General features: G+C 42.3%; 1 protein-coding gene across 1 annotated transcript in view; it reads right to left on the bottom strand.

Moving 5' to 3' along the window:
• Positions 1–1,261: 1,261 nt before the first annotated feature.
• Positions 1,262–20,579, bottom strand: part of IVD (isovaleryl-CoA dehydrogenase) — a 95,334-nt gene continuing 76,016 nt past the window's right edge. Inside the window, exons 11-12 of the mRNA XM_073609970.1 lie at positions 18,788–18,860; positions 1,262–1,669 (exon numbers count right to left, since the gene is read on the bottom strand). Of these exons, the coding sequence (XP_073466071.1) occupies positions 1,536–1,669; positions 18,788–18,860 (207 nt within the window). The 3' untranslated portion in view covers positions 1,262–1,535. The remainder of the gene's footprint in view (positions 1,670–18,787; positions 18,861–20,579) is intronic.

Below are 20,579 nucleotides of genomic sequence, written 5' to 3'. Positions count from 1 at the left end.
ACGCGGCCGGCGGCTAGTGGGAAAGCAAGAATCCCCATTAGCTGTCAGATCAGGGAGATGGGGCCAGTCCATTCGTAACATGTTACACCCTGAATATGGGTGTAACAGGTTACGAAAGGTGAACTTTAAGGCAGTGGCCCGGGGGACTACATGTGGCCCAAGGAACCTTCTGATGTGGCCCGTGACCTCCTGCTCTGGGATGGTGGGCTGGCAAGCCCAGATCGCGGAGTTGCTGACCCCAGAGCATTAGTGTTGTGAACGAAGCCGGTGGTAGAGGAAGCAAGCGGCGGTGGTAGAGGAAGCAAAGCCGCATAAGCCGATGCTTCCTGCACAACGCTCCTGTCACAGGCGGAGTGATACCAAATGCACTCTGCCTGAGACAGCAACAGCTGGTGATACCTTAATGGAAAAATGGTTATTAAAGGTATGTTTATTACTAAAACCACAGTGTATATACGGGCATATTTCTTCTGCAGGTGTTACCGGGCTGCTTTCAAACTGATCTGCAGGTATAGCGCAGTGCACCTGTGGGTTACCTGCATCTGGGCAGATCAGATCGGAGGGCCCATAGTAGAGTGGGCTGCGTCCGTGTCTGCTCTGCATATGCAGAGTGGACATGGACCTGTCATCCGCCCGCTCTGCTCATTGTGGCCCATGACCGGTTACTAAGTCGCTTAAGTGGCCCTCTCTGGTTGATACATTAGCCTGCACACAGAAGCAAATGGTGTTAACCATACAGCTGCTCTGTACAACCAGTGCATTCTGGGATACCACTGAACTAGGAACCTCCAATGCCTCTCTCCCAATGCCCAGGTAACACTTCATAAATGCTTCACTAACACACCACAAATGTTATAGGTGCTGTTAAAGTGTGGTTACAGAGCATTACCACTGAAATCAATGGAGAAAGCAAAAAAAAAAAAAAAAGTGTTGATTCCTCATGAAAGTGACACGCCACTTAAATTTTCAACACAGCACTGTGCGATGCCATTCAAATAGTCGTGGCAGGCATTGAAGGGCCTTTATGAGGCTTAAAAAATGCAAAGTAAATGCCACAAACACGTGGTATTGACACACGTGTGAACGAGCCCATAGAGACAGCTCTTCTCACTTTCTGTTCTAGGGACATTCTTTTAACAGACAGGGAGTGAGGGAAAATCTAAACAAACAAAAATCCATCTATCTAGAACCATAAAAAAAAAAAAAAAAAAAACACATGCAACTTCCTAAAACAGACTATTTTGACAATCTCACAAACACAGATGTTAAAATATTCTTTATTTCAAAATTTTACAATCTTTTCCATGAGATTACATGTCTGTATGATTTTTGTGCATCCACAGTAGGAACCTCATTCACTCCTGGTAAGGGAAAAAAATTAGCAACAGCTTCTCTTTGTAGGGTCTTCTTGAATCTGTGTGTAGAGGGAGTGCACTGGATTCATTCTTGACAGATTCATGATTTTTACAGTGTTCGGTTTAAAGGGTCTTTTCTGCCACCAGAAGACAGCTTAGAAGCTTCACAGAGGTATCTGTTTATTTGTAAAGTGCATTGAAGGCTCTGCCTATGACAAGTCTCCGTACCTCACTAGTACCGGCACCTATCTCATACAGTTTGGCATCACGAAGGAAGCGTCCCATTGGGTAATCATTTATATAACCATTTCCTCCTGGGAAAAAAAAAATACAGGATTATGGGTTGAAGACCTGTAAGTGACTTATTTGAGTATTGAAAATCACTTAGAACCCCCTAACACATACACACAAAAAAATTGCACTTTTTTTGCCATCAATAGAAATTTAACCATCCCTTGTGATATCAATAAAGCATGACAGGTCCTCCTTATGGAGACATCTGGAGATCTCTCCTCTACCCTTGAAAGCATCAGATCAAAAAATTAAAACCCCACCTGCTGCTCTTAAAAATTGATCGAGCAGCTAATTAGCCGCTCAGATCGCTTTTAGTGAAAAGAGAATTGCCAGCTAAAACTTTTAATACCGGGGTCATGGCTGACAGCTGCAGCCATAGCCACTGTAGACCGCTTCAAAACCACAACATATACATACACACACTATATATATATATATATATATATATATATATATATATATATATATATATATACATACACACATACATACATACATACATACACACACATATATACATACATACGTATTTTTCTTCTTGAAGTGGTTAAAACAAAAGTTCCTGCTACTGAACCAGTGCTATACTGATGTTTTAATCAGGCCAGCCTCATTACCACAAATACCTCAGATCCAGGGGCACCAATTCGTTAATTCAACAGGTCAGTGCTATAATTAGATGCAAAGTTCAGTAACAGTGGAAGTCAATCAGAATTCCTTATTTTACTGATTTACCACAAAAAATAGGATTTTTATAACAGCTTACCTGTAAAATCCTTCTTGGAGTACATCATGAGACACAGAGCCATACTTATTAACTTAATGCGTATATAGGCACCTTCAGGTGATGGACAATGGTATACCCGATACAGGAAGTTCATTCCCTCCTCCTTCCAGGAGTACCTCAGTTTTTGTAGCAAAGCAATATATCTAAACCCCAAAAGAGGGGAGGGACCTCTGTGTCCCATGATGTACCCAAGAAAAGGATTTTACAGGTAAGCTGTTATAAAATCCTATTTTCTTTATCGTAAATCGTAAATCATGGGACACAGAGCCATAGTTATTAACTTAATGGGACGTCCCATAGCAAAGCTATTTGAGGGGAGGGAGAGACAACACGCAGGGTACCCCCAGACTTGAGGACTTATACTACTGCCTGCAACACACTGTGCCCAAAGGCCATATCCTCATGCCTCCTTACATCCACCTGATAAAATTTGGTGAATGTATGTACTGAAGACCAAGTTGCGGCCTTACAGATCTGAGCCATGGAGGCCTGGTGACGCACTGCCCAAGAAGCATTAACCGACCTGGTAGAGTGCGCTTTGACTTGAAAAGGGGGAATTTTACCCCTTAAATCATAAGTCTGAATTATAACTTGCCGAATCCACTTAGCGACAGTGGATTTCGACGCTGCCTGTCCTTTCTTAGGACCCTCTGGCAGAATAAATAAGACATCAGTCTTCCGAATCTAAGCAGTTATCTTTAAATAGACTTTGACTGCTCTCACCACATCAAGACAATGTAGTGACTTTTCTTCCCTGGAACATGGTTTTGGAAAAAACAATGGCAGGACAATATCTTGGTTCAGGTGAAAACATGAAATCTGGACGAGGGCATAACACCACTCTGTCCTCATGAATAATCAAATAGGGCTCTTTTGTAACACAGACAAAACTAAATTCAAGTCCCAAGGGTTCAAAGGTGATCTAACTGGCGGATTAATCCGCATCACCCCTTGCATAAAACCCCGGACTAAAGAATGTGTAGCAAGCGGTCTTTGAAATAAGACTGATAAAGCTGAGACTTGGCCTTTAATAGTACTCAAGGCCAACTTCATCTCTACCCCTAATTGTAGAAAGGCAAGAATTCTGCCTATGATATATCTCTGAGGGTGCCAACCCTTGGATTCACACCAGGAAACATAAGCCCTCCAGACTCTATATTATATAGTTCTGGAAGCTGGCTTCTTTGCAATAAAGTGGAGATAACTGACCCGGAAAGCCCACACTTCTTCAGAATGTGGGTTTCAATAGCCAAGCTGTTAAATTTAGCGTTTGTAAGGTAGGATGGAATATCGGCCCCTGTGAGAGTAGGTCTGGCCGTAGTGGAAGGGACCACGGATCCTCCACTGCCATCTTTACGATTTCTGCATACCATGACCTTCTGGGCCATGCTGGTGCTACCAGAATTACCGGCTTTCTTTCAAGCTTGATTCTGCAAAGAAGTTGAGGTAGCAACTGAATAGGGGGAAATGCATAGATCAGTGAGAACTTATCCCACGGGGTCACCAACGCATCTGTTCTGTATGCAAGTGGATCCCTTGTCCTGGACACAAAGTTGACTAACTTCATGTTGAATCTGGACGCTAGAAGATTTACGTACGGAGATCCCGGAGATCTTTGGCAAACAGCCCGAAAAATGTCGGGGAGAAGAGACCATTCCCCTGGGAATAACTGCTGGCGACTCAAGTAGTCTGCTTGCCAATTCTCTATTCCCGGAATGAAGACTGCCGGAATATTCTTTTCTGCCCAAGTTAGAATATGATTCACCTCTGTCTGCGCTGCAAGACTCTTGGTGCCCCCTAGGTGATTGATATAGGCCACCGCTGTGGCATTGTCGGATTGGATCCTGATAAGACAATCCCGTAACCTGGAAGTCCAGGCCTTCAGAGCCAGACGCACTGCCCAAATCTCTAGGATATGATGGGCAAGGCTCTTTCGGTTCTTGACCGCTGTCCCTGGACAGTTGTCTTCTCAAGTACTGCTCCCCAGCCTGAAAGGCTGGCGTCAGTCGTTAACCGCTTTCCAGATAACTGGTCTGAAGGCTTTTCCTTTCTGCAGATTCTGGGTTAGTAACCACCAATTGAGGCTTTGGGACACCCTTTGGGACAGCCGCATTGGCAAGTCTAAAGCTTGGATCGTTTTGTTCCAAGCAGATAGAATACTGTTTTGCAACATTCTCATAGGGAACTGCTTCCAATGAAGCCACCATCTTTCCCAACAACCTCATGCAAAGGCGAATGGAGGGATCTCCTTTTGACCTGACCACCAGCTCTCTTATGGAGTTGATTTTTGCCTGAGGCAAGAACACCTTTTTCTGGGCTGTATCTATGATCAGACTCAATCACTCTAGTTTTTTAGCAGTTTTAAGGAAGACTTCTCTAGGTTGAGAATCCAACCCAGACTTTTCAGGTAATTGGTTGTAATGCACTTTGCTCCAAACGAGCCACCGATTAGTCTATTAGCAATAGATTGTCTATGTACACCAAGACTGTTAGCCCTGTTTCACACTTGTGCGGTGCGAATTGAAGCTCAGGTTTCACTGGTGAGATAAAAATCTCCTGTTCAAAGGATTCATTGCGTTTTTGCTCAGGATTAGAGAACAGGGAGAGGGGGAGGGAGGAGGGGGGGAGAGGGGGAGGTGTAGTGAGGAGAAGTAGAAATTCCTTGTTCAGAACGCAATGCATCTGCGAATCAGATGCGTTCCCATAGGAGATAATAGGCTTGTAGTTCGCACCGCAATGCCCAAAAAACGCACACGTTTTTTGTGCAATGCGCAGTGCGAATGCAACGCACATATGTGAACCAGATGCATTCATATGAATGTATTTTAAAATGTCCTGCGAATTAGATGCAGTGTAAGCCGCATCTAATTCGCATAGGTGTGAACCCGGGCTTATGCCCTGTGCCCTTAACCTGGCTAGAGGTGGGGCCAGTACCTTTGTGAACACCTGGGGTGCTGTAGCTAGCCCAAAGGGCAAGGCTACAAACTGGAAGTGCTGCTGTTCTACTTCGAATCGCAGAAACCTTTGGTGAGCAGGGAAATATAGGGACATGCAGATATGCATCCCTGATGTCGATAGGCGCCAAAAGTTCTCCTCCTTGTAGGATAGAAACTACTGATCCGATCGACTCCATGCAAAAGGAGCGGATCTTCAGGAACTGATTTAGATTCTTTAGATCTAGAATGGGTCTGACATCTCCATACGGTTTTGGTACCGTAAATAGGTTTGAATAAAACCCCAAACCTTGCTCTTCTGTGAGGATCTGTATGATCACCCCCTGAGCTAGTAATCGATCTAATGCCCGAAACAGATTGCCTTTTCCCTGGATCTTTGGGAACGTTTGATCTCAGAAAACAAGACGGTGGAAACTCCTGAAATTCAGGTTTGAATCTTAGAGACACCATAGAGCTGACCCATCTGTCCCGATTTCCTCTTGCCAGACTTCTAAGTATTGCAGAAGTCTCCCCCCCCCCACTCTGGTGAGGGGGGCGCCTCTTCATAATGAGGCTTTAGAATTCTGCTTTGCAGATTTCCAGCCCCAGGTCTTCTGTGCCTGACCCTGAGGCTTTTCCTCTAGAGTCTGATGGTGGAGGCCGTCGCCACTGCCTAGAATAAATTTAGTTCCTCTAATCTTTCTGCATAACGGAGTTCCACCATGCCTCTTATCACTTTGGTTGCCCTTCTTTGCACTTTCTCCAGTTCCCCAACATCCTTTTTGAGAATTGGTGCCCAAAACTGAACTGCATATTCCAGATGAGGTCTTACTAATGATTTGTACAGGGGCAAAATAATCTCTCTCTCTCTCTCTCTCTCTGGAGTCCATACTTTCCTTAATACAAGAAAGGACTTTGCTCACTTTGTAAACCGTAGCTTGGCATTGCATGCTATTATTAAGCTTATGATCTACCAAAACTCCCAGATCCTTCTCCACCATTGATTTCCCCAGTTGTATTCCCCCTAGTATGTATGATGCAAGCATATTCTTAGCCCCCAAGTCCATAACTTTACATTTATCAACATTAAACCTCATTTGCCACACAGTTGCCTAATTAAACAGTGCATTGAGGTCAGCTTGTAAGTTGGAGACATCCTGTACGAATGTTATTTCAGTGCATAGCTTGGTGTCATCTGCAAACACTGAAATTATACTTTTAATCTCACACCCTATATCAATGATAAAGGTATTAAAAAGTAGGGGTCCCAACACTGAACCCTGGGGTACACCACTGATAACCTTAGACCATTCAGAGTAAGAATCATTAACCACTACTCTCTGAATTCTGTCTTTTAGCCAGTTTTCTATCCATTTACAAATTGATATACCACGTCCACAGCCACCCCTTTGTCCAAGGTTTAACTTACCTCCTCATAAAAAGAAATCATGTTTGTTTGACAACTTCTGTCTTTCATGAATCCATGCTGTCTGTTGCTTAATTTTTTTATTTTCAGTAAGAGCTCATCTATGTGGTCTTTTATTAAACTCTCCCATATCTTCCAAACTATAGAAGTTAAACTAACAGGTCTATAGTTACTTGGTAAAGACTTTGATTCCTTTTTAAATATGGCCACCACATTGGCTCTACGCCAATCCAGTGGTACCATTCCAGTCATTAAGGAGCATCAATACCATCCCCCATATATTTGAAGATTTTTTGGGGGTTTGTCTTACTACATTTTGCAATCTGTCATTCGTTCTGAATTTTTTAGGCTTGATTTCATTTTTTACATATTCTATTATATTCTTTGTAACATTAAAAACAATGATAATGTTCCTTCATTTTTATATTTTTTTAAAAGCCTTTTTCTTATTATTTATAACTTTTTTAATGTTATGTCATGAGCCACATTATTTTTAGCCCTTTAACCACTTCAGATCTGGGCCATTGCCAAATGACGGCAACAGCGCGGATCTACATTACCCGGACTACGTCTATTGACGTCGTCCCCTTTCCTCGTTCCCAGCGCGCTCTCATGAGCGCGCCTCGGGGAAAAGCTGTTGGCCGTGTCCCTTGGACACAGCCAATCACAGATCGCTGTAAACGGCCAATCACAGCAGCCGTTTACAGCACGATCGCCGCCTCCAATGAGAGATGATCTGAAATGTAAACAATTGAGATCATCTCTCATTGCCGGCTCTCTCTCCTCACACAAAGACAGCGTGTGAGGAGAGAGAGCTTCTGTGAGTAAATTTGTGACAGTATTAAAGTGAAGTGTGCCCAAAAAGTGCCCAACAGTGCCCACAGTGACATCTAGTGCCATCTGTGCGCATCAGTGTCCACTTGTGCCATCAGTGCCCGTCTGTGCCCATCAGAGCCCATCTGCAATCAGTGTGCATCTGTGCAATCAGTGCCCATCTGTGCCACCTCATCAGTGCCCATCTGTGCCACCTCATCAGTGCCCATCTGTGCCACCTCATCAGTGCCCATCTGTGCCACCTCAGTGCACACCTGTGCAATCAGTGCCCATCTGTGCAATCAGTGCCCATCTGTGCCGCCTCATCAGTGCCCATCTGTGCCACATCAGTGCATATCTGTGCCCACCTGTGCCGCCTCATTAGTGTAAATCTGTGCAATCAGTGCACATCTGTGCTGCTTCCTCAGTGCCCATCTGTGCTGCCTCAGTTCCCATCTGTGCTGCCTCATCAGTGCCCATTTGTGCCGCCTCATCAGTGCCCATCTGTGCGTTCAGTGCCCATCTGTGCCGCCTCATCAGTGCACATCTGTGCCATCAATCAGTGCCACCTCAGCACACACCTGTGCAATCTCATAACCAACAGCAGCCATGTCCAAAAAAAGCTTTTCTGTCGAGGAGGCATACCAAATTCTTTCTACGGCCGACGAGAGCAACGGGGAGCTCTCTTTTTCAGAATCCCTTTCCAATTCGGATTCTGATGTAAATTACGAGCCAGTCCTCAGTAGTGGAACACTAACAGACTCAGAGGAGGAAGAAACTCGGCCCCCCAAACGAAGGCGTTCTGGTGGGAAGGCAGTGGCATCCACCAGCAACGCAGTGGCATCCACCAGCACCGCAGTACCTCGGCAAGAAAGGCCAAGTACCAGTGGGGTGTCACCTCAGCCCCAAAGGGTAAGGTCCCATGCCAGCCTTCCCTATGCCCTCCAGAACCCCTTGTGGCTTCCTCCTAATTCAGGAGAAGCTAGCGTTCCCCCTTTCACTGCCCAGCCAGGAGTCCAGGTGGATACAGAGAACTTTACCCCAATTAATTTTTTTTATTTAATTTTTACAGAGAACATGTTGGAGTCAATTGTTACCCAGTGCAACCTGTATGCACAGCAATTTATTTTGCAAAATCCCACATCATATTACGCCCGTCCCTATGAGTGGAGAGACCTGACAGTGGAGGAGTTCAAGGTTTTTTTGGGCCTCACATTTAATATGGGGCTCACCAAAAAAAACGAACTCTGTTCCTATTGGTCAACCCACCCCCTCCACCACATGCCGCTCTTCTCCGCGGTAATGCCCAGAACCAGGTATCTGATGATAATGAGGTTCCTACATTTCAGCGACAATACCCAGTGCCCTCCCCGAAATGATCCAAATTATGACAAGCTTTACAAAATTCGGCCAATATTAAATTTTTTTTCTGAATTATTCCCCCAGCTGTTCACCCCGGACCAACACATATGTGTGCATGAGTCCCTTGTTAAATTTAGCGGCAGGCTTAAAATTAAGCAATTTATCCCCAGCAAAAGGGCCCGCTATGGGGTGAAGGTGTACAAACTATGTGACCGAGCCACAGGTACACATATTCCTTCACAGTGCACGAAGGGAAGGACACACAGCTGCAGCCCCCTAATTGCCTGGACTACTTGGGATCCAGCAGGAAAGTTGTTTGGGACCTCATATACCCCCTACTTGACAAAGGATACCACCTGTATGTAGACAACTTCTACACTTCTCTGCCCCTGTTCCACAACCTTCATCGGAAGAAGACGCCAGCATGTGGCACCGTAAAAAAGAATGGGAAGAGCTTTCCTCAAAGTCTTGTTAATAAGAAGTTGAGAAAAGGAGAAACGGCAAATCTGCGTAACAAAGAGATTCTGGAAGTGGAGGGACAGAAGGGATGTGTACATGTTGTCTTCCATCCACAATAACACCTATGTGGAAATCCCCAGAAGGAATGGCCCCATCCAGAAACCCACATGCATCCATGAATACAATTCGTTTATGGGGGGAATCGACTTCAACGATCAAATGTTGGAACCATACCTTGCCACAAGACGGACATACCATTGGTACAAAAAAGTAGCAATTGATTTTTTTCAATTGGCCATATTCAATTCCTATCATTTACCGCAACTCCACCCAAAACCCCCAACCCTTCCTTGGCTACCAGGAGGAAATTTACACTGCCCTTATATTCCCGAACGGCCCACCAGAAAACATCCGATCAGATGTTCTTAGTCGACTCTCCGAACGCCACTTTCCAGATAAACTCCTTCCCAAACCAACAGGCCAAAGACGTCAAAAAAGATGTAAGGTGTGTACCAGAGCAGGAGTCAGAAGAGACACATCTTATTATTGTGTCCTTCCCAACCAGGCCTCTGCATAGGTGAATGTTTCCGCCGTTACCATACTTCACTAAATTATTAGTGAAGTATGGTAAACGTAATCCTCAGTTCCTGCCTTCATACCCATTATGCCACTGCCTGCTCTAACTGACCCTGGCTTGTTATTCGACCACGCTTCTGCCTGCCGATTTTGTACATACCGCTGCCTCATCTGGAACTGACCCTGGACTGTTATTCAACCATGCTTCTGCCTAACGATTCTGTACATACCTCTGCCTGATCTGGAACTGACCTTGGACTGTTTGACCATGCCTCTTGGACTGATCTTGTACCCTGCAACTGGACTAGTGGGATTCAACACAGGGGTCTCACATATGTGAGGGGCTCCAGAATAGTTTTTCTGGATGAAGAAAACAATTTTATTTGTTTTCTCATTCCTAGATTAGGGTCTGGAGACTCGGAGGCTTCAAAGAGATTTGGGTGGGAGAAGCCTCTACCCCTGTCCCCATTCTGTCCTCAACGAGGCCCTACTTCTGCCTACTGCCTGTAGGACTTACTGCTGTCATGCCTCTGTTTGTTGCACTGGCCACAGCACATGGACCATGTTCCTGCCTGCTACCAAGACCAATATTTTGGCACTGCTGACAATCTCTGCCTGCACTGACCCTGCACTGCACTGACCTATGGACAGTATTTCTGCCTGCTGCCTGAAAAATTGTGTTCGCTGTTGCTGACCAAGTCCCTGCCTGCTGCCTGGACCAGTGCTATCCTCCTGTGGACAACTGTACTACTAAAACCACAGGTAATCTTTTGTTTCTCTTTGCTCAGCATAATGTATTTTGGGGTGTAATTCTTGGTATGTGCATGCTATGTGTCCCTGGAACACCTGATGGTGTTCCTTGCATGTTGGATCTCTGGATGTGGTCCGGCTGTGTAAAAGTCTTACACATGTGGTATCGTTTTACTCAGGAGGAGTAGCAGAATGTATTTCGGGGTGTTATTTTTGCTATGTAAATGCTATGTGTTGGAAATATCTTATAAACGGACAACTTTGTGTAAAAAAAAAAAAAAAAAATGCGTTTTAATTTTTTTATTTTTTTTTTTTTACACATTTTCCAAAAACTTCTGGAAAAAAATGAACCGTTCAAAAGACTCATTATGCCTCATAGATTATACATTGGGGTGTTAGCTTTCCAAAATGGGGTCATTTTGTGGGCGTTTCCATTGTCCTGGTGCTCTAGGGCCTTCAAAAGTGTAATAGGTAGTCAACAAGTTAGATGGGTAATTTATGCTCCTTGAACACCTGATGATGCTCCCTGCATGTTGGGCCTCTGTATGTGGCCAGTTAGTGAAAAAGTCCCACATATGTGGTATTGTAATACTCAGGAGGAGTAGCCGAATGTATTTTGGGGTGTCATTTGTGGTATGCACATTCCATGTGAGAGAAATAAGCTATTACAATGACAATTTTCTGAAAAAAATATAAAAAATATAAAAAAACCTTAATTTGCAAAGAATTGTGGGAAAAAATGACAACTTCAAATAACTCACCATGCCTCTTACTAAATACCCTGGAATGTCTACTTTCCAAAAAGGGGTCATTTGTACTTTCCTGGCTTGTTAGGGTCTCAAGAAATGAGATGGGCCTCAGTACATCAGGTGTGATCAGATGTGATCATTTTTTTATGATTTGCACCATAGCTTGTAGACTCTATAAATTTCACACAGACCACATAATATCCACTAATTTGGGTTATTTTTACCAAAGATATGTAGCAGTATAAATTATGGCCATTTATGAAGAAAAATTGCTAATTTGCAAAATTTTATCACAGAAACAAAGAAAAAAGCATTTTTTTTCAAAATTTTCGGTCTTTTTTCATTTATAGCGCAAAAATTAAAAAACCCAGAGGTGATCAAATACCACCAAATGAAAGCTCTATTTGTATGAAAAAAAGGACAAAAAAATCATTTGGGTACAGTGTTGCATGACTGAGTAATTGTCATTCAAAGTGTGAGAGCACTGAAAGCTGAAAATTGGTCTGGGCAGGAGGGGGGTTTAAGTGCCCAGTAAGCAAGTGGTTAAACTTATTGCCCATGGGAATATGCTTTGCAGTGAGTTCACATACAGTCTGTTTGAAGAATTACCATTTTGGTTCTGTGTTCATCGATGTCAATATCCCCTCCTAGTCTAAGTCTTAGAGAGCTGCTCTCATCCTTGGAAAATTTGCTCTCTTAAAGCGGAGTTTCGCTATAATTTTTTTTTAGATGTCAGCAGCTGCAAATACTGCAGCTGCTGACTTTTAAAATAAGGACACTTACCTGTCCCGGGGTCCAGTGATGTCGGCACCCGAGGCCGAACCGTCCCTCGATCCTCGGATGCTGCCGCCGCCATTCTCACTGAGGGAATCGGGAAGTGAAGCGTTGCGGCTTCACTGCCCGGTTCCCTACTGCGCATGCGCGAGTCGCGCTGCGCGTCTACACTGGTCCCCGTTGTATTGTGGGAACTGTGTATTTCCCACAACACAACGGGGGTGGGCGGGGACTCTGCGGCTAGCTATACCCGGAAGTGGGTGCAGATACCTGTATTATACAGGTATCTGCACCCCCCTCCCCCCTGAAAGGTGCCAATTATGACACCGGAGGGGGGGAGGAATTCGATGAGCGGAAGTTCCACTTTAGGGTGGAACTCCGCTTTAAAGTGTTTTTATCTTTCCCGTATATGTTTCTTGCTTACAGCTAACATTAAATGAAATCATGTTATGGTCACTGCTACCCAGATGTTCTTTTATATGAATATTGGTAATAAGCTCTGCATGGTTTGAGATTACCAGGTCTAACAGAGCATCATTCCTAGTCGGGGCCTCAAACTGGACCATAAAGTTGTCTTGTAATAGGTTTATACATTTTTGCCCTTTAACTGTCCCAGCAGTGCCATTACTCCAGTCAGTTTTTGGGTAGTTAAAATCTCCCATTATTATCACCGTCACAGCCCTTGCAGCCCTTTCCATGTGCAAGGAGCTCAGTCTCCACCTTCTCATTAACACTGGGAGGTCTATAACAAACTCCAATGATACATGAAAGAAAGATGTGGGGGAGGGGAGATGGGAATGTGCAAGTTATTCACTGATAGGTGGTCAAATGTAATAGGTGACCAACCACTGATCATTCACCTAGGTTGGTGTTGTTGCTGTAACCACTGAACATATAATAGAACACAGGGAAAAGAATTACCTGGTTGGGAAAGGCCAGATAACAAAAGAGGGTTACTATTAGCAACAGAAATTGATCAAAACTGAAGTATCAAAAAGTATCAAATTTATTGATTAAAATCAAGTTATCATTAAGTTATTTGGTTGAACAAATCATTCAAGTGCATTGATGTATTCTATAAATACAAACGTCCGAGATTAAACTAACTAGAGCAGTGTACACTACCAGTGAAGTCGCAGCGTGCTGGAGGTGAAAGTGAATTTCCACAGCTAAAGAGCTATGTTAACCATGCCGCTGACTGCACTTAAATGGACCTTTGGAGCTGACTTCTCCCCAATAGGGTGGTAATGTACAGATTTACTGTGTATTATACCAGCATAAATGATTGTATTGCTAGCCTGCACTTTGAGCTATATAATCTGTAGTTACCCAATTCAAATACTGCAGTGACATAAACTACTCACATAAGGGCCAGGATATCTATAACCAGCTATAGCTAGTGATCCAATTTATGCAATCCATGCTGCTATGAACTATCTCCCTTATGAGTGATTAGCTGCCTATGAAATCCAAGGAAGATTTAACCACCAGATTGAAAGTTAATCTGCCATCTGCAAGGCCCACTACAATCCACACTCACCTGACCCATATGGGACTATTTTTGCAGTTCCTCATCTTTTATAAGGTTACCAAGTGTACCTGCATGACGATTCTCCCTTGGAACATCCCCTGGCACCCCAATTCTGCAGTCTCCCCCCCCCCCCCCAACAGCTTTTCTATCTATTCTGTCGCCCCTTCATTTGTGCTGATCAGTGCCAGTTATCATATAAAAAAATAAAACATTTTTTTGAGATTTATGTGATCAATTATGATCCTCTCAGGTGATAATTTTCACCTCAACTGATGTAGATACTGGATCGCTGACCACCACAAAGCGTCCGGACTGTGTTCAGCGTTGTCTTGTATTTTGTGTGTGTTGTCTCGTTTGTTTACTATTGCCTTTTGATTACTTGCCTAATACCATACTGTTATTGTTTTCATGGAATACAGCAATGCACGTGAATGATTTGTTCAACCAAATAACTTAATGATTTGATTAATTTTAATCAATAAATTTGATACTTTAGTTTTGATCAATTTCTGTTGCTAATAGTAACCCTCTTGTTACCCGGCCTTTCCCAACCGGGTAATTCTTTTCCCTCTGTTCTATTAAACTCCAATAAACCAGAGAAAGATACCCCCCTTTTTTTGGGACTTTAACAGACCACCAACTCTTAAGTTAAAAAATATATTTTAATGGTATACAATAAAAAAGACACACAAATGTCTTGACTTGAAGATGTTTTACAAATGTACAGGTTCAATCTATATTGGGCGAGTATAATTAGGGCAGACCATTGTTGGAGCCTGTGTGATAAAGGCTTTACAACGGGCGGATGAATATCCAACCATCCCCCTGTGAGTGTGGGTGCCCTCTGTGTATATATATATATATATATATATATATATATATATATATATATATATATATATATATATATATATATATATATATATACATACACACACACACATACATACACACATATATACACACATATATACATATTATATATATATATATATATACACATACATACATATATATATATATATATATATATATATATATATATATATATATATATATATATATATATATATATATATATATATATATATATATATATATATATATATATATAGCACATATACACGGAGGGCACTCACGCATCGGACTTCCTGAGGATACACTCACAGGGGGATGGTTGGATATTCATCCGCCCGTTGTAAAGCCTTTATCACACAGGCTCCAACGATCGTCTGCCCTAATTATGCTCGCCCAATATGGATTGAACCTGTACATTTGTAAAACATCTTCAACTCTCAAACACCTGATGAAGGTATCAGAATACTGGAAACGTGTCGGGTACTAGGGTACACCTACCCTTGGAGAGTATTTTTAACACGATTATTGTTCATTTGTAGATCTGCGTTCTGTTTCTATATGGAATGTACATTTTTCATATGTTGTAGACATTTGTATGTCTTTTTTATTTTATACCATTAAAATATATTTTTTAACTTAAGAGTTGGTGGTCTGTTAAAGTCCCAAAAAAAGGGGGGTATCTTTCTGTGGTTTATCACATTAGGGATGGGACCACCATACTCTTCATTTGGTATGATGGAAGCCTCTTTTTTTCCTTATATTAAACTCCAATGATAACCTTTGTAGGACGCACACCCATGTACAGTTCCATAATGCTTCAGACTCATCACACAACTAGGTCCTCTTTCACATTCGCTTTCAGATCACTTCTCACATAAAGACAGACACCACCACCCCTCCATTTTACCCTGTCTTTCCGAAAGAGCATAGTTAGGAATATTAATAGCACAGTCATGTGAAGCATGAAGCTAAGATTCAGCAATACCAATTAAATCATAGTTCTCCTTGTGCACCAGAACTTCCAACTCACCTATTATTCTTGGCACGCTGCTGGCATTGGTGAATAAACACTTTAATTCATTGTCACATTTTGCACACATGTTGCATATTTTTTGAGTACAAACAGTAACATTTCCAATGATTGTTTGTAACATAGGAACCGTCATATTATCTGCTATAGCCCTCCCCCCATCCTTCTCCATTCCACCCACCAATAGGGGCTGACCCCTGTTTGACCTGTCTGCCCTATTATAATCTAATTCACCCTTCCCCCCAATCCTAGTTTAAAGCGGAGTTCCACCCATAAAAATAATTTTACATAAATGTGCAGCAAATAACATAACAAATGAGATTTGGAGAACATTTTTTCTCTTTTTTACTTACCTTTTAATCCCTGTTGCTATGTGGTCCCTTCTAAGCTTACCCTTCCTCACCGTGGCTCCTGACGTCACTTCCTTCGGCTCCTCTGCTCGCTACTGCTCCTGGGAGATGTGTGTCATCATTTCCCAGTAGTCAGTGGGCAGTGCCGAGGGCTAGGTTGCCATAACAACGGTGCAGGCACTTCTGATGACGCCGCCTGTTGTGATGGCAACCTGTTTAGTTTACAGCGCCGCTACGTGCTATTACTGCGCATGCACGAGAACGGGCGGTGCATGCTGGGAATACAGCAGCGCCGTATCCAGGAAGAATATGCTTGTGGGCTTCTCCTGCCCACAAGCAAGATGGGAATCCACAAGAAGGAAAAAATCTAAGGTATTTTTGAAGATAAATATAGAATAAAGGCAGCGCTAATGACAAGAATAAGAATAGCTTGACATGCATTATGCAAGATTAATAGTAATTAAAAAAAAAAAAATACATCAAAGATATGGGTAGAACTCCTCCTTAAATGCTCCTCCAGCCCACATACCTCTCCCCCAGCACAGCAGACCCTTTTCAATTTAGGTGCAAACCATCCTTAGCATAAAGGTTGTACACCCCCATGAAAAGTCGATGCAGTGCTCTAAAAACCCAAATTCCTCCTCCTTACACCAGGTCTTTAGCCATGCATTCAGGTCTCTATTCTCCCCCTACCTTTCCTGTGTTGCGCATGGCACAGGCAATATTTCAGAGAATATCACCTTGTGGTCCTTCCCTTCAACTTGCAGCCTAGTTCTTTAAATTATCAGTCCTTCTGATTACAGAATCCCCTATTACCACCAACTGTCTAGGCCTACCTGCACTACCCTCACCACCCCCACTAGACGGGCTGCTCTCCCAGCTGTTAGGGGTAGCAGTGACATGTAGGGATGCCACCTCTTAGCTTGCCACCCACACATCTTCACCCAACTTGGCAAAGTTGATGGGCTTTTGTTCATGTCATAACTGCATTTGTCTATGGGAAAAGCCTCCCAAAGCAGATCAAATGCAGGTCAGGTCAACTCCAGGTCAAATGCACCAGACAAATTGTGAATGATCTCAAAACTGATGACAAAAGCATCCCTATTGACATAAGGCTGTTATAAAGCCTGATGAGAAATATCAACTCAAGGAAAAACTCCACACACAAAGAAGAAATTCACCACCCCCCCTCTATTTTTCAGAGTTGTCTAGTATCAGCCACTGCTCCATTTCCACAGTGCAGCAGATATTGCCCCATCTATTTGCAGTGCGGCAGAGAATGACCTCAGTTTCTCAGGAGGCTATGGGTGCTAGGTGCAGGTTTTAAAGTCCTACGATGTTACAGCAAGTTCAGCCATTTTATTTATAACTCCAAACAATGAACTTTTCTCCTAATAAAAAATCTACCATTAAAAAAGTTTTGCTATATCTTTTTGGTAAGTGCAAATAATTTCATGCTGCCAGAAGAAATGCAGTGAGCCAATATCGAAGCAACGCTAAGTGTTCTCTACCTGTGCTGCACCATCAGCTCCATCAGTTATTAGACCCGCCCATTTGAATTCTGTGGACCACAGAACACCTCCTTCCTCCATGTTATGGAAATCAGAAGAGGGATGCTCTAGAGCAGGGGTCTCCAAACTGCAGCCCGAGGGCCAGATATGGCCCTTTGCTAGCCTTTATCCGGCCCTTGGGGCACTATTCCTTCCACCGATTTGAGGCACTATTCCTCCCACAGATTTGAGGCACTATTCCTCCCACTGACACCAACAAGGGGGCACTATTTCTTCCACTGATACCAATGATGCAATACTATTCCTCAATCTGGCCCTCCTAAAGTCTGCAGGACAATAAACTGGCCCTTTATTTGAAAAGTTTGGAGACCCCTGCTCTAGAGTCCTGTCCCAGGGCGATAACACTGCTCCTCCACAGATACAGTACAGAAGGTGTGAGGCGCGCTACTGGTAGAATAACCAGGTGAATATAAAGGAAAAGGGAATGAAAAAATAAAAATAAAAAAATGAATACAGTCACAGAATCTATGGACTGGTAAGCTGCAATACATTCTACTTTTCTTTGGTTTAGATACATAGAACCCAATAATAACTTTGTGGGATTTAGGTTGAGTAGACATTTTAAAAGAAACTGGCAGTGAGTATTGTATAGGCTGACATTAATGACCTCTCCTTTTTTAAGTGCCAGTTTCCTGGCTGTCATGCTGATTTAGTGATTTCAGTACTTTCCAAGTCGTTATCTGAAGCATAGGTCGGCAGAAGTTCTGACTTCACTATACTTTTCTAATCTTGATGCATATTCTAAGTTAGCATTTCAGAGTTGGGCAGGAAAATACGTCTAATAGCAGTAGCCAAGATGCAAAGGCAGCTGAGGAAAGTATTTTTCTGGCAGAATATATGAAAAGAAGGCTTATCCCGGGAGATCTCTAAATAGCCATTCCTGCCTGTACAGAAAAGTATTACGTGACTCCGTAAACCTCTGCTATAAAATAATGTTCCGTTTTCCCTTGTGCTGGCAGTCAGCTGGTGACAACAGACTATCTATACCATTCTGTCTCATCAAACCTCTATGTATGAATGCTTATAACATATGCCTGACAGTTCTGTTATTTCAGCACAAAAACAGGTGTATTTTTGTACCTCAATGTACACATCAGAAATCAAATCAAAAATTGTTTCTGGAAATAAAATTAGGAACAAACTTAATCTGGGCCTGTCAATAAAAGCCGTACCTAAACACTGGATGCCATCAAGAGCCACCTGTGTAGCACATTCAGCAGAATAAAGGATTACTCCAGCACAGTCCTGTAAAACAAATTAAACAATACAATTACAGAGAGCAAACAAATGCATACTTTTATAAAAAAGAGCTAGCTTTACCCAATTCACTACTGGCCAATACTCCCATGAACGGCTGTGATCTGAACAGTCATTAGAGGGCTCAGATCACAGACGCAATGCACAGAGCCAATTGGAGTGGCTCTGTACCTTGTGTTCACTGTGATGCCCACTCATAAATGATCATAAATGTAAAAAACACTCTAGTATTTACATTTGAGAGGCCTTACCTCCTCTCACAACTGAGGAAAAAAGGTAGAAGTGAGAATTTATCAATAAAAGGGAAACAAAAGAAGGGATCTTAGATAGCAGCAGATTAATGGCGAGGAATTTTAATTAGGGCTGCTAAAAAAAAACAACTTTTTTTAATTATAAGTCAAGAAAAGAGGGTAAAGGGATTTTATCGGTGCAGATAAACAAAACATAGAAGATTTTTTGTTTTAAAAATACAAAATTTTTTAATTCAAACATTTTAAAAGAACCATACAATTTATACACAATTCATGAAATTTCAATGTTGATAAAAATACGGTGGTCAAGTGGGATATGAGTGTGCATATCATTTAGGAGATGATATATTTGCATACTAGCCCGACATGTTTCACAGTGTTGCTTTTTCAAGGGATATGCAAACTGAAGATGATATCAACCAACACTCTTAATGATTCTAAAAAATAAAGAAATACAAAATAGTATTCATTGTGGTATACATAAGAAAACAAAGTTATACAAAAACTTTACAAATACTGGCGCAATGTCTTCACTGAGACAGCACTGATAGGTGCTTACCCCCGTAATGACCCAAAGCCCCGTCACTCCCCACATGCACCAACCGAAACCGGACTAACGATGAGGCCAATGTGCAACCACAGGGGACAGAAAGGTGGAGCTATATTTGGGAGATATAAATGCATTGTATCAAAAATGGGCTGTTTAATAATGTTGGACAAATTGTATGTAATTAAATATTTGGATGTCAATACAGTGAAATATTATTTTCACTTATGGAGATTCTGATAGACTGTTGCAGAGGGTGTGTATAAGGAAAGTTATTAAACTCAATAATAGAACGCTATCAGACACTTATTCTATTAATTGATCAGAGCAACACCTGTGGGGTGGAGGCAGTCGTCAACACTTGTTAGGTTGTAGTTACAAGGGGTGATTGTATAGTGCTAATAAATAAAACAAAAATAAAGAAATAAGCACATGAAATTGGAATTTTACTGGGGATGATAGATTTTGAAAAACTAGGAAATGTAAGCAGGAATAGAGTATAGTATACACATCAAATTGATGAAGATTTAGGTATAAATCATCCAGTAAAACAGCTGGATAGTAGTGGACACAATGTCTCAATAATTACAAATTAAAACAAGAAAGTCAGCAATTTGAGTGCTTACAACACTAGGGTAGGATATTAAGTGGTAAAAAGTAAGTGAAAAGGTATACATGTCACAAATTCAATATGTATAATAGCTGTATTCTGTAATCATAAATCTTTGCATTTTCTGTTATCATTTTTTGTGTTTTTTCCAGGCGCTCTGTCTCTCTGTTTCACCGATCGGATTGGAATGCATGTGGTCCTTTCCTATCCGATCGGTTGCCTCTTGGATCCCCCTGAGCCTTGTCGCTTCTAGCTCTCTTCCCCTACCGATGACGGGGGGGGCCTCTCGCAACCATACG

Source organism: Aquarana catesbeiana, linkage group LG13 (genome assembly GCF_042186555.1).
Source record: "Aquarana catesbeiana isolate 2022-GZ linkage group LG13, ASM4218655v1, whole genome shotgun sequence".
Lineage (NCBI taxonomy): Eukaryota > Metazoa > Chordata > Amphibia > Anura > Ranidae > Aquarana > Aquarana catesbeiana.
The sequence above is the reverse complement of the archived record's forward strand: the minus strand, read 5'-3'. Positions and strand labels throughout refer to the sequence as shown.